Genomic DNA, 16,076 nt, shown 5'->3' with positions numbered 1-16,076 from the left:
TGAACATTAAAAAACGTTCTTCCTCGTGAAACTGATTATAAGACTATTGAATCCATGGTAAACTTGTAAACAACAGTTTTGCTGACCATTGTTTATTTGGTTAACCAATCCCTTGAATTAACATTAACCACAAAATTCCATTGTTACATCACAATTTCGGACAAACCTTGACCAGACAAACAAAAAACAGTCAGTAACTAAAATAATGATTCGTTAATTTTTATCCGAATAAAAATTTTCAGTTCAGGTAATAGAAGTTTCTGTGATAAATTTATTTGTTATTTTCTCATAATAAATTATGTTTATGAAGTAATTATCTTAATTATTATCATCATTTTTAAAACTAAATTTATGATAGATTTGCAGTTAATATTTTTTATTACTTTTGTAAAGATAAATGTTTTAAAGTAAAATTATGTTTTCAAAAAATTAATTACATTTATTAAATTGTATTTGTTTAACATAGTGAAAATAGTTAATCACAAAAAATAATATATTTTAATCAAAATTAAATGTGTTTTTTATGTGTAAAAATACTAAAATTTATCTTTTAGAAACATATGGAATACTTTATTTAGTGAGCTAAAGATATTAGAATTCAACAAGACTACAACTATTTAAAACAATGTAATTCCAACAAAACATTATTTCATAGAGAAAGATATATAATATTTTATATTTTGAAAACAAGAAAAAATGATTTATTGTATAAACAGTAAAAAATTGTGATTCTCTTAAGCAATCCTGCTAAATAATATCCACAGCCCACAGGTCTACCGAGTGTACATATCTAGCACGAGTCACTGAGAAACATTTTTCTTCAATTTGGGATATGCACCATGACAAGAAAAGCGTTCATATAACAGAATCAGTCCAGTTAATGCCCTATTTGGAGGTAAGCTGAGTGACCCTCAATTAACCTTACTTAAATCAAGAGTGGCCTACACAAAAAAAAAAACTCATTACAATTCAACTGCATAATTTACAATCTCCGAAAACATAAAAAAAATCAACACCAGTATGAATATATTTTATAAAATATATAAAATGGCATCATAACTCTATTTCCGATCTATAGAAGAGAAAAAAATGATTGACATAATAGTTTTTCCGTCTCCAACTACATGGATAAGGAAATAGACGACAACACCATAGCTCTAAACCCACACGCTTAAGAAAAACATAAACATATTTGCTACAAGGCAAAAGGATCCAAAATTATGAGAATGATACCTATGATTTGCTCTGACTTATTCTTAATATATTAAACTCAACATTTTGCTAACAATATCATTTTATTTGCAGTTGTCGAGTTATCGTTTTATTAATACGATCAGTTTTGAATTCTATATCTAAATTTTTGTTTAGTTACTTGTTTGAATTCAACATCAACAATCCAAATTACAAAAATTTATATAACGCATCTCATACATGTATATATGTTTATATTATTTTGATTTTAAATCCACCTAAGCTTTTTCACATTACAAAACCCCAAAAGAAAAGATCAACCGAAGCAATGTATAAAATGGACCGGGTTTTAACCAACAAAAAAATAAAAGAATCAAATAATAGAAAACGTTATTGAAGAACAACTCTGGCGACTCCACGGCTATCGAGAGCCCACGAGCTTCTCTCTTCTCTCAAAACTGTCATCATTAAAAAAAATAGTAAACAAATTTCGTAACGTATAAAGTAAGAATAGTTCATTAAAAATGCAAGTTTTATGAAAAGATGAGAAGTTAAATTAAAGATCGTGTCAATACTCTTCTGCTCCCTCATGTGCTTACATAGTGTAAACGCTATCTCCTTGAGATTTTACAGAGATTGAAAGTATCAATTAAACTAAAATATTATCCACATCCACAAACTGCACAGTTTCTCAGGTGTTTCGGAAGTACAATATTTTTTATTTATTTTTCACCGTGGACGGTAATAAGTACAAAGTGGTAACCCCTTGCGAAGAAAACAAAAAACAAAAGAGGTAAAAAAAAAACAACTACAAAAAGAGAACGGTAAAAGGGAAAATATATGATAATTTTTTTACCTCGGGAGGTTAAAGAAAATTAGAAAAAAGGTAAATTAAAAAACTCCAAAACTTTTCTTATTAAGGCTTCTCTTTGAAGAGTAAAGCTAATCCGGTGACGGCCTTCACTTCTCTCTCCACCGCCGCATCAGCACCATCGCCGTCAACAGACGGAAAAAGAGACGAGGAAGCCTTAACGACTACCGGAGACAAAGATTTCTCCTCAAAAACCAGCTCAAGGTCTGCACAATCTACCTCCATCTCCGCCGCGGCCGCCGCAACAGGCAGCTCCTCAGCGTTCCCGGAGGCTCTGGTATAAGACGACAGCCACTTAGATCGCATGTACTCAGCTTTCCTCCACGGAGGCAAATGCATTCCTCTCTTCTTCATGCTCAATTTCGCCGCCTCAGAGATCAAGGCAACGATCTGGCTCAACCGATCTGATTTCCCGACGAAGATGAACGGTAGAGACTGAAGCAACGCCTTGTAACCGCTCGTCTGCCTCGCGATATCGAACTCCGATCTGAAATCAACGTCGATCATCAACCGCTCCTCCCCAACGATCACGTCTATGTACTCGTATTCGCCAGCTGGGAACGACGGAGACTTGTCCCATTTGGATTTGCAGATTGACGAGTCGTAGTTAAGAGATAAGAGTCCTTCGTTGACGATCTTCCTCATCTCGTCTTTTCGTTTGACTGACTTGTTGTTCTTATCTACAATATTCGCCACGTCGGCAAAGAGATTACTCTCGGCGACGGTTGCGCACGGGATCAAGCTCTGTTGGGATCAAGATTGCAAAACGGTTAGCACCTAACCAAGATAATGAATTAAGAGAGAGAGGACGGTGTATACCTCGAGATGATCAGAGGCGAAGAGATCTGATTCATCGTCGTCGGAGCTATCGTTGTTGCTGCCGTTGAAGCAGTTGCAGCGGTTGCGTCCACATTTGGCTTGCTTCTCGTTGTTCTCCTCTATGAAGTTCTGAACCATCTTCGTTAAACAAACGGAGCTCGGCTCGAACTCCGTCGCGGATTGAGCTTCGCCACCGGTGAACGGTTTCTCGGAGGTTGCGGTCCTGAACGGCCGATCAAAGAGACGTTTGAGGCGAGATTTGAGCACCGGTTTGCCTGTTGCCTCCGGTTTAGCTACGGCGGGTGAATCGATATCAATCGGTTGGATCTTCATCGTAAACGGCATCGTTTTGACAAAGACTGACTACGGTCCAAGTCAATTTCTCGTTCCAAACTCAGATCTCTCAAAAATTCAAAAAAACACGGATTCAATAAAAAGAAGAAGAAGAAGAAGAATCTACCAAACCTCTCAGCTAATAAAAGAAGAAACCTAGACCGTCTTCTTCAATCAGCGGATCATTTTCACAAAACGAAGCAAAGAATAAAATTAAAAAGAAAAAAAAAAGACTAGGAGACGGATCAGTGACGATTTTCACGGAACACGTGACGGCGGTGGTCGGAGACAGCGTTACTAGATACGGTCATGTTTACTGGAATATTCATTTTCCCGGCGAGATTCATCGCCGGCGAATTTAAAGGTAGTCGAAAAATCTAGAGAGAGAGAGAGATTTATATGTTTTTTTTTTTGGTAATTGTTTTTTTTTCTGGTGTCGGAGAAGAGAGGTTGGCTTGTTCTTATAAAGGAGGAGAGATCCGAAGCCGAGGAGGCCCAGACGATGAAAGCTGACTAGGCACTGTAAATGCCACGTCACGTGGTAATTATTTCTTACCGTTTAATCTTTTTAAAATTTTAATTGACAATGTTGTCGTTTTCATCTCAGCGTGGTGGTAAATCTTTTTTACGGAGACGTGTCAGTAACTGCTAATAGGTAAATTACGCCTCTGACCTCCACTGCCGTCGAATATCCGTAACTATCCGGAAATGGATATTATGTTATTTTTTATAGCGAAACAGACTCTTAACCAATAGTTAAACAACACGTAGCTAAAGCAAATCTTATTTACTCCTCGTTCGGGACCGTCGGGGTATATTGTACTATCTTATGAGAAGTAAAATACAAATGTGGTATATTACTAATATTTAATTTTCGATGAAAAAATAATCTAGTTTAATTTTTAATACATCATTGTTTGATCCGCTTTATGTCAGTAAATAGGGGAAAACAATAGACTGACCACTAAAGGACAAAAAAGTGACAATTTTCTTTTATTAAAAGAAAAGCATGTTATGGCAGTAATTATCTGAATGTGAAATGATAGCAATATAAGAGTATATTTTATTAAAGATTAAAACTTTATATCCCCATGCTGTAATTATGAAACTTTAAGCTTTGCTTTATTAACCGCATTTAAATCACAAACCTTTAGTTAAAATTACTAAAAATCATGCAAAAAGACGGGCCCAAGTATTTGACCGTTTGGTCTATTCTTGTAAAGAAAAGTAAAAGTTAAAACAAAGAGAACAAATAAAAAGGTAAAGGCGGATTTAAAACAAGTGTAGTGTTAAAAACGAATATGAGAAGATGACTCTTCCCTTGTACGCATGTATGCAATTATCCTACCTGCTGGTAAATTAGAGGACAACCATATACATGTGAATTTTGTAATATGTGAATTTTGTAATAGTGACGATTGTAAATAATGTGTCGATTTTCAACTTTTTAAAAACTGTATCAGATATTTGAATTTTAACTAGCCATTTACATTTTTTATTTCTTGTACTGAACATTAACATTTATTTCTTTTATTCATTTCATGTTGTGTATATTCAGTTCCAAACAGTGTTGGGTTTTAGACTTTTAGTTTTGCTGGGTGGCTGAACAAATCTTCAGTAAATAGAATTTTAATAGAATTATTTTATGTGGTTTTCAAAAGTAATTTAGTATACCTTTTAAATTATTTTATACTGTATGATATTTAATCACAAATCTATTTTCGAAATAAATAAAATAATTTTTTTGTTTATATACAGTATATATCTAAGTTTTTGTTTATTATAATTAAAAGCAATTGTACTCCTTACATCCCAAAGATACCCTATTTGCAATCTATAATTAATTTTATTTTATTTTTTCAAACTAACATTGTCTTTAAAATAAGACCATTCTTTTACATGAATTCAGGGACAATCGCACTCATTGTTCTTTAACCGAAGCGGTCCTATCTCCAAACATTTGAAACTTATGAAAATATACTAATAATTTGTTAGTATATGATGTTAATGGGTCCTCTAGAATTTGTGACACAAAATGGTAAAAGTAAATAAACAGTATAATAGACTTGACATCGGTAGAAATGTATACGATTCACAATATCGACATCGTTTCCCAACTCTATACATGTATTATACATATTAATATCAGAGAAACGAAATAACAGGCTTTGATTTACTTTTTACTTATATAAGTGCAGTGTAACCCTATTCAATTTTTTTGTTTTGTTAAATAAAGCAATGCTCGATTATACAGCTAAATATGATATAATGTTTGGGTATAGAGTGCAAATTCTCTTAAAGTAATGGTACATTGTTACCACTATAGTAGTATAAAATTGAATTAATTTAACATTGATAAGCACGAAAAGAAGTGGGGGTCGATTTGCTCTCCCCAAAACCAAAAGCTGATGATACTTTCCCTCTACAGCAATCAAGTTATCAAAACCCTTTTTCTCCACTACGGTGGTTTTCATGATCACTTTTTCATAGCGAAGCAATTACCATGAGAACACAAAAAAAAAATTATATGTTTTTTTTGTAACCAACATAGAAAACCGAACGTGAAAATATACATGAAGATGAACTAAACCTATACAGAAACATGAAAGGTTTTTCACTTTTGGAAAAATGATTTATTGATGCAATGTTTAACAAACTCCCAGCAAATACAAACCCTCTGGGACCTGGCAACAGTTAATTATTCTCACTCCCGTTTTACCTTTTTTATCTTCTTCTTTTTGGGTTTTTCTTTATACTTTCTTTAATTCATTAATCATGTATTTCAGGCAATAAATTAATTATTTACTAAACATTTAGTTTCAAAAATCAACCACTTTGTCACGCCTTAACCCAACCACCATATCGAGAATTCACAGCTGACGTATTTCTCTACTACCAATAAACCCATTGTATACTAATATCTTCAAGAAGCAAGTGAATATATTAATGCTTCCATATATGAATGATTAATGTTTTAAATTTGTTTTTGTAATTAAAATTGACATTTAAAATTATTAATACATTTGCTCTGAAAACTAAAATAAATATAAATGATAAAACTTTATTGGTATACCAAAAAGCAATAGCCGAATAAATAATTTTTTTTAATATATATACAAATTTAAGATATCAATCTTTTGGTATTTCACTTGATTATGATTCTAATATTCTTTCCGTTTCATAATAAATGTCATTTAAATATTTTAAACCAAAATTAAGAAAATTAGTAATTTTTTGTTTTACTTTTATTTAATACACTACTATGTTTTATTTTTTTATTAATCATTAAATTAGAAATAGGGATAAAAACTAGAAAATTAATTTAATATATTATTAAAAATATAAAACGATACTCTCTCCGTTTTATTTTAATCGGCGTTTTAAATTTGGACACAGAAATTAAAAAATATTATATTTACTAAATAAAAACATCATTACCAATATATCTAATCACATTTCAACCAATAGAAAAATAGATTGGAATATAAATTTAGTAAATTTTGCATTAAAATTATAAAACGATACTTATTTTAAAACAAAAATTTTACTTTACAATGATAACTAAACTGAAACGGAGAAAGTAGTTATGATAAAATAAATGTAAAACGACAATTAATATAAAATAAAAATAATATTATTTTGAAAAAAAAGCACAATTGGTGCTTCCACTTATGAGAACTTCTTTCAGGAAGCAGTTATTATATTTTGAAACTCATCATTTTTTTAAAACTGATTTATTATAATATTACATTTATGAAATTTTTTACATAAACGATTCGATAACCGACAATACTACATGCTTTATGAGGATCTACGTCAACAGCATCATCTGAGTCGTCCTATGAAAATCCACTTCTGACCAGATTTATTTGCACCATGTTGAAGATCTTTTGTAACCCTTTCTTCTGTAGTCTGTATTAATAAATCGCTCTCTCCGGGACTTGAAACTTGGATTTCCTGTAATCTGTAAGAAATTGCATAGTCTAAGATTCGAACCTCAAACCTGGATGTAAAAATCTTTAAACCTTAACTAATACGCTACGGTTGTTCCACGTTTGAAACGTACCATTAAGTTCCCCTTTAGTCTAAACAATCTATTCGAGACTAGAAAAAAGTTCAATTCTGTATTTCTGGTCAAAAAGGAAAGTTCAGTTCTAATAACATTTACAACTCAAGACATGATTGTGAATTTGTAATCCATATAAACACTCTACTATTCAGACTAAATTTTATTCCGTATATAGTCTAATTGTGATTTCATGATTCATTGAATTTATCCAAATGTTCATTTATGGATCATACAGATTTTCAATATCATTGGCGGAGAAACATAGCTGTATTTGAGCTGATTTGGAGATTAGCTATTTCCAAGACTCATATATCATCATCATAACTACCACTTTTGATTTTCAATGAATTTAACGAAACTTGGCTTCAGCTTTTTAATAAATTACATGAATATGAATATACTATTTCTTTGCAAGTAAACACTGTTTGATTTTTTTTATTGACCAATTCACAATTTTATAAAATTAAAATATTATTTAGTTATAGAACTCACTTTTTACTATATCTGAAGCTGGAAAAAGACACATAGTAATTATATACTCTTTCTGTTTCACAACAGATGTTTTGTTTTCATGTACAAATATTAAATTTTTTATCTTTTAAAAAATAATTTATAAATTATTCAACCAATTATAAAAATAAATGTACAATCTAACTGGTTACACAGTTTTTAGTAAAGTTAAAAATAACATAAAATTATCAAAAAATTTAATATATTTTTTTAAAACATCATCGAATAGGAAACAAATAGAGTATTAATTATTTTTATGATTTAAGAAAATTTAGAACTGCACCCTATTTTTCTGAGTAAACTAATATGACAAGAACGACATTTATCTATCTACACAAAAGAAAAAAGGACACTTTTCTCTTCATAAAAGATAACGAGATATTTTTTCCCTATTCGAGAAGTTGTGGATATCGTGGTTCATATTTTCCACTGGACAATAACATGGTAATATGGAATATATTTGTTTTAATAACTAGAGGAAATTAGTATAGGTGCTTACATATAAGATATAAATTAGAGTTTGAAATGGATATGTTCTTACAATATCTAAGCACTAGTGCACTACAAACAAAGGAGTATTGTGTTTGAATCTAAATGTCACGACATCTCCATGGTCCAAGACATATGTTTTTGTACAGGTGATGAATGTATCTACTTATCGGGACCGCGAGACAGTGTTGATGTAGGAATTGGCCGTTTTCCCGGTCCAAGACTCCTCAGCGGAAGATCCTTAATTTTATTAAGAATACCATTTGCAGAAAATGATCGCCAGTTTTTAAATTATATTTAGTAATTCACTGAATGGTAATATGCACAAAATATGCCAAATTCTAGTACGGGAGAATGTAAATTAAATTATCAAATTTCTGGAAAAACAAATTTTCATCAAATGATATGATCACATGATATCTATTTGAATAGTAGAGCCCTAGAATATTTGACTGTTAGATAAATATTTTATATGTTGACAAAAAAAAAAGATAAATATTTTATATGAAAGTTTTAAAAGACAGTTTACAAAATAATAGTCACTATGCTGCTAAATCCATTTAAAAAATCTATATCTGATACTCTAAGAAAAACATAGCAGAAATTCTCCAATTTTAATATGTATATATTTTCCTTTTAAGATACTAATTTTTATATTTAAATATAGAGGTGGGTTTTTACGGAAAATCCATTTAATTTAAATAAATACAGAAAATCTATATTTTATGGATTAAATATGGTAAATGTTAATATGGTAAGAAATAAATGTTCCTAACTTGATTTGATCTATTTTGTAATCCTTTAACTTCTGTTTTTTTTGTGATGCCAAAAACAAAAAAAAAAACTTCTTTTTTTGTTCAATATGCAACCGATCAACTTTGTTTCACTAACAAAACCATTATTGTATCTCTAATTGATATCAAAAACCAATCCAGTTGACATTTTTCATACGGTTTTATTAGGTCTTTAATATTGAGAAGAAAAATCCAAATGAATCAGGTTTCAATTGTAATCTTGTAACAAGTCAATCAAACGGTTAGATTAAAAAAACACACAGTACTACATTGATGACTAAACTGTTAACTAATAGTGAAATTATCTAAATAAGCTACTTTTGCATTTTAACCAATAACCATTTGGTTGACGTGAACTAGATTACATCCGATGGAAGGTCAATGTATTAGCTATCTCTTATAAGTTTCAACTAAAGTATAAATTTTAAATTATTATCTAAATTATCTTATATATTAAAACAGAAGTCACAACTTTGATTTACGTGTGTTTTTTTAAAAAAATGATCTAATGTATCTATTCATAGAAAATCATGTTACATTTAATCTTTAATCTTATCATTTAAATTTTGGACATACCAGAAATTTTTATTGGGCTATCAATAATTGGATTTAAAGAATAGATGATCCATTGGATTTATAGATAGTATAAATTAAATAGATATAATTTAATGTTGTCATACTATACGTCCTTATGTTAAATATTTAAATATTTGTCGATGTTAACTTTTAAAATTATAAAGATTTTTTTTTTAAATAACAAAAATCATATTATCTAACAATGATTAATCTTTACTACCTTAAACCAATGAAAACAAATTTTAAACTATATAGTTTATTTTTAAAATTAAACAAAAACTAAATGTTAAATTATTTACTCGATAATATAAATCTATGAAGCGAAAAGTTTAATTTTTTAAAAACTTTCTAAATTTGTGAAATGTTACAATATCTTTGAATATGACAATAAAAAAAAAAATTTACTAATCTTTATATATATAGTTACGATTTTAATAATGAAATAATAATCCAAAAATATATATAGAATAAGATACAAATGCATGTGAAAGTTTAAAACAATCTATTCAATGAAAAAAATATACCGTAAACTTATTATGTTTTAAAAATTGATAGACACATATATTATAATATATACCAATTTAGAATTGAAAACAAAATATTTATATAAAAATAAATGAAAACAAAAATCTGCGCGGTTGCGCGGATGGAGATCTAGTCTTATATATTAAAACAGAAGTCACATCATTGATTCATGTGTGATTTTTTAAAAAATGGACCTAATAGACTTATTTCTATAAAGTCATGTTACATTTAATCTCTAATCTTATCATTTAAATTTTGGGTCTACCAAAAACTTTTATTGGGCTATCAATAATTTGATTTAACCAATAGATAATTTATTGGATTTATAGATAATATAAATTAAATAGATATAATTTAATGTTGTAATACTACACCTCTATATGTTAATTATTTAAATATTTGACCATGTTAACTTTTAAAATTATATATATTTTTTTTTTAAAATAACAAAAATCATATTATCTAACAATGATTAATATTTACTACCTTAAACCAATGAAAACAAATTTTAAACTATGTAGTTTATTTTAAAAATTAAACAAAAACTAAATGTTAAATTATTTACTCGATAATATAAATCTATGAAGCGAAAAGTTTAATTTTTAAAAAACTTTCTAAATTTGTGAAATGTTACAATATCTTTGAATATGACAATAAAACAATATTTACTCATCTTTATATATATAGTTATGATTTTAATAATAAAATAATAATCCAAAAATATATATATACAAGAAGATACAAATACATGTGAAAGTTTGAAATAATCTATTCAATGAAAAAAATATATCATAAACTTATTATGTTTTAAAAATTGATATACACATATATATTATAATATATATCAATTTATAATTGAAAACAAAATATTTATATAAAAATAAATGAAAACGAAAATCTGCGCGGTTGCGCGGATCGAGATCTACTGTAAAAGTTAAATAAGAAATGAAAGATGTTTGTTAAAATAAGAATGCTGAGATTCAATTTTTTTCTTCTTTAAATTTTTTTCTTAGAACAGTATATACAAATATTTTGAAATAATTTAATAATTATGGTGTAGGAAATTTTGAAAATATTAAAGAATAAATATCTGTATATAAATTTATAATATACCGCATTATTTAATTCATCAGGTAAAGACAGTAATGCGAGAAAGCGAAGGTTAGACAATTCAACACGGTTTATCGTTCACCTATTTGATTGTATGTATTTATTTTGTAATAAACATATTAACCTTAAGACTTCTTCACTATCAATGAGTAGACTATAGAGAATATCAGAATAATGCTGTATTAGACAGGTGTGGCCTACTTTTTGAATACAACACGTACATGTAACGTGTTGTTCAAAAAAAAAAAAAAAAAAAAAAAAAAACGTACATGTAACGTAATTTGTGTTACAGATCGAAGAATACAAATATACTTACTTGCACGGAGTGAACGGATTAAAAGAAGTTATGATTATCAATTTATAAGTATTAAAAATGTAAATTTTTTTATAGTAACAAATAGGGACCCTAACAAATAATATGTGTTATATGACATAAATTTGTAACTTTTGATATACACATCAATTAAAAACAAACAGTTTGGACTTTTCGATGTATTTTGCTATCAGGATCAAACGAAAATAAAATAATTAAGAGTAATAGTCTTCTTAATAAATTAATATGTTATAGTTTTTTCATAATTTTATACTGTTTCGGGGAATTCCTAAAATAGAAGAAGGATAAATGTAATCTATTAACAATAATAGTTTCCAAATTAAGTGGACAGATCAAAACATACATGTAAAAATATGGACCATTATTATGACATATAGACTTCTTTGGCTTCAAGTGGGAGATGAAATTCATGGCACTCATTTTCTGTTTCTATTCTCGGTTGTGATACCATAGCTAGAAGTTTTGTATGTATTTATATATTCACAATTGTTAGGGTTTAGACCACCTCAATCCAATCCGAGAATCAATCCGAAAAATCAATCTGAGAAGTCCCTTATTGTTTGATCAATCTTTGAAAATTTTGGAAAGTATTAAATGCAAGAAAATAAAATATAGGCAAGAACATTAAAAATTATTTGGTGCTTAAGTTAAGAAATTTCATTTTTAATTTAATATGGACCTCCTTTTGAATAAAATCAGTCATATAATCGTTAATATATGAAAAAAAAATCGAGACCAACCTGTTTAAACCAATAACGGTTCGAAACCGTCTCAAGAAGTTGTTATAACATCAGTTTATGCTTGGGATGGAATGAATGAGACCAAAGGTTGATTTTTATAAGGAATTACTGATGTTCTATCGTCTTACATTGCATATGATTAGTATAGGAATTGTACTTAACTACATTTAAGGAAAAAATATTAAATCCTAAATTTATTCTAATTTTCATACGAACGTAGGATTGATTCTGACTTTGCCTAAAATATTTCTATGATCACATAATTTACGTATATTCTTGTCTAGAATAAATGCCACATAATTTGTCACTCATACAATTAATGACTTGCTTTATCAGTAAACTATTTATACAATAAACGCTTGTGATCATGTTAATATATACATTTCTTCTTATTTCCATATGATAATTGGTTTGACTCCTTCACAAACCTTCACTCACATTAATAAAGAAATATATGGACACAAATAATGCCATATATATTCTCTCAAAAATCCCTTTTTATATTTGACATCCCCATGTGCATAAGATTGCATGCGTGTTAACCATATATAATACATATATAAACATAAAAATAATGGAATAGTATATTATGGTTTTACTTTATAGTTAATATCATATAAGAAAGCCCTCTGTTAAATAGTTTATCCAATTATTAATGTACCAAAGAGAGAAACTATATGAAACAATTTATAAAATTGTTTATGTTACTATTAACCAAAATTTACGAATCTTTGATTTACTATATAACAAAACCACTAAAAATATGTTTGTTTCAAACATCAAATAAGACAATATTCACATACTATAATAGATTGGTAACAATGTTCATAATCAAGAGAATAAGATATGTGATAATGTTCACATACTACAATATATACTATCTGGTAATAAATATCTTATTATGTTTTATTTAAATCTTGGTTATCTAGTAAGTAGTCCATAACCGTTAGCATAAGTGAAACTCATGTTTTTGTCAAGCACCACAATAATATAATGTTACCACTTTTCTTCTCACCGCAAGAAAGATGCATAAAATAAAATGAAACATATACTATAATCCCTTTCTAGTATTATTTGGTAATGGTGTTACATGTATTTAATCTAGGCAATAAATGGCTATTTAATAAAGGATGTGAAGTAGATTCTAGTGATGACACCTAAAAAATGACAAACTTGTTAATCACACATGAGAAAAAAGTTTAATGTTAATAATGCTCCTCAAATAATAAGAAGGGGATACATATATACACTATTAATCAGTAATAGAAATCATGCATTGATATGAATTTTATCAATAACATTAAAAGGTATAAATTTCATTCTTGTCAACTAAAATGTATTTTCTCCGTTTTATTTTAATTGTCGTATTAGATTTGGGCATGCACACAGATTAATAAAACATTTAATTTTGCATATTTCTAAAATAAAAACATCATTACCAATACACCTAATCACATTTCAACCAATAGAAAAATATATCGGAATAAAAAGTCAATAAATTTTGCATTGAAATTATAAAACGACACTTATTTTGAAATAAAAATTTTATTCTACAACAACACTTAAATTGAAACGGAGGGAGTATAAATTTATTAATCTAAGAATTTAATTAACTGTAATTTCTTATGATGTGGATACCTTATAGGATTAAGAGATTTGTACCGTGTCAAATACATAGCTTATTATCATTTTCATCACTCTTTGGCTGATTGTGTTTCACTAAAGTGAAGTTGAGTGATGACCAGGTAAATAAAAGATAATGTCTATAGAGATGTGGGTAACGTCTATACAATCCTGACTTAAAAAAAAAAAAACGTCTATACAATCCATCTCTCCAGGAACAGCTATATCTTACAAGTTACAACGTATTTATAATTGCAAATCTTTTAAATATCTTAATATGCCACCAAAACATAGTTGCAAATCTTTTAAATATCTTAGCTACCAAAACATATTCTTGAATCTTGACTTATACTACAACTAGACTAAAGATTAAGATACTTTCACATCTTTTTTTTCTTCGGAAAGCCGAGATAACGAAGGTCAAGTTAGAACTCTTTATAATACTTAAAGCCCTTTCTCAAAAAAAAAAAAAAAAAAAAAAAACTCTTTATAATACTTTGGCAAACTCTTTTTCTTTTGGGTGGTTTAGGCGGAAGGTCAGGTATGACTTTTTCCGTTTGGGTGGATCGGGTTTTAATGGTTTTGTTCAAACCTAACAAATACTTCAATGCAAAAGCAAACTCAATTCTCGCATTTGCTCATCCTCAAAACATCTAAAAACATCCTTTTGAGTTATATGTACTGTATTTTGTTTTGTTATATAAATAATATATATTATAGCTTCATTTGTGCGTCCGCGTGGATATTGATTTTTATGTTTTTATATATATATATTTTTTTGGCATCAAAAGTAAGACTTTATTAAATAACTAGAAGTTCAAACAGGCAAACTTCATGAGCTAGCCATGGAAGAATCTTGGTATCCAAAAAACAGGGATCAAGAGCTCGTGATCGTCCTGCCTTTGTGAGGCAGTCCGCACGGACATTTTCAATACGTCGTATATAACAGATAGATAAATAAGAGAATTCAGAGCTAATAAAATCAATCTCATCCAATTCTGGTCCTAGGACTGGCCATTCCTGCGGGGTTTGAATGAGGCGAGTCAGTTGTTGGCAATCTGATATATTGATATTCGTTTTTAATGATTAGTGTTATATATTTTAGATGCGTCACCGTAAAACTAATTATATTCAAAAGATCCGGATTGAATCGAATAATAAGATTATTTTTGGTACAAATATACGAACCTGTTTCAGATACATTGGTTATTTAGATATTTTTATGTTTCTATACATCAGAATCAAAATCATTCAGACATGGGATGACCCAACTCAAATCCCACACATAAATTTATAATATCTAAAAGGGAACTAATTTCAAAACCAAAAAAAAAATTGATCCCCTAAGAAAAAACTTGTTCCTGAATGAGTACCTGAATGTCCATATCTAACTAATTATGTAAATAATTTTTTTAAAAAACTCTTTCTACATGTTTTGCTAAAATAAGGGAAATAGAAAGATTTTTTCATTTAGTAAAATAGTTATATGGAATGAAACATTAAGTGACAATAAATATAATTCGTTTTAATTATTTTAATTTAAGTTATTATTTTGTTCACATAAACTATGTATTTGAATTATGTGTTTGGCTACGTAATTTTTCACTGATTGGTATTATGATAAAATTTTTTTTAGTAAAACAGATTAAACCGAATATTAACCATATGCAAAACCCGGTTATTTTACATTTTTGATTTTTATAATTTACACAAAATTAATGTTGATTAACTAATAATTAAAATTTGCACTATTACTTTATGGTAATATAATTAATAATTTGATTTATTATTAAGGTAAATATATTAATGATGTGATGTATTGTTAAGGTAATATAATTAATGAAATAACTAAAAGGACAATATACATTTTTTTTTATTGCTATTTATGTTCTCAAACTATTCCAAAATGTACTTCAGTTTTAATAATATAGATATAAGTAACTGATTAAATATTATTCACTATGTTTCATTTTAATTGTCGTTTTAGACTTGTACAAACATATTAATAAAATATTTAATTTTGCATATTTTAAAAATAAAAACTTCATTACCAATACACCTAATCACATTTCAACCAATAGAAAAATAGATT

The 16,076-nt window shown here is 28.3% G+C and overlaps 1 protein-coding gene and 1 long non-coding RNA gene across 2 annotated transcripts; one reads left to right on the top strand and one right to left on the bottom strand.

The window, feature by feature from the left end:
- Nucleotides 1-1,887: 1,887 nt before the first annotated feature.
- On the bottom strand, nucleotides 1,888-3,647 carry BNAC03G43110D. The gene is made up of 2 exons (XM_013859099.3): nucleotides 2,882-3,647; nucleotides 1,888-2,806 (listed from the first exon to the last, which is right to left on the bottom strand). Exons 1-2 carry the CDS (start codon nucleotides 3,224-3,226, stop codon nucleotides 2,108-2,110), a joined length of 1,044 nt encoding a protein of 347 aa, XP_013714553.1. The 5' UTR covers nucleotides 3,227-3,647; the 3' UTR covers nucleotides 1,888-2,107.
- Nucleotides 3,618-4,120, top strand: LOC125584566. The gene is made up of 2 exons (XR_007321479.1): nucleotides 3,618-3,755; nucleotides 3,822-4,120. It is a non-coding gene; the product is annotated as an uncharacterized LOC125584566 (long non-coding RNA).
- The last annotated feature ends 11,956 nt before the right edge of the window (nucleotides 4,121-16,076 follow it).

The sequence above is a fragment of the Brassica napus genome, chromosome C3, assembly GCF_020379485.1.
Source record: "Brassica napus cultivar Da-Ae chromosome C3, Da-Ae, whole genome shotgun sequence".
Lineage (NCBI taxonomy): Eukaryota > Viridiplantae > Streptophyta > Magnoliopsida > Brassicales > Brassicaceae > Brassica > Brassica napus.
The sequence above is the reverse complement of the archived record's forward strand: the minus strand, read 5'-3'. Positions and strand labels throughout refer to the sequence as shown.

Bases quoted from the DNA above. Each gene is read 5' to 3' on its own strand.
- BNAC03G43110D (XM_013859099.3), bottom strand. From the start codon at position 3,226: ATGCCGTTTACGATGAAGATCCAACCGATTGATATCGATTCACCCGCC. The intron at 2,807-2,881 runs GTATACACCGTC...TGATCCCAACAG, and splicing joins TCGCCTCTGATCATCTCGAG to AGCTTGATCCCGTGCGCAAC.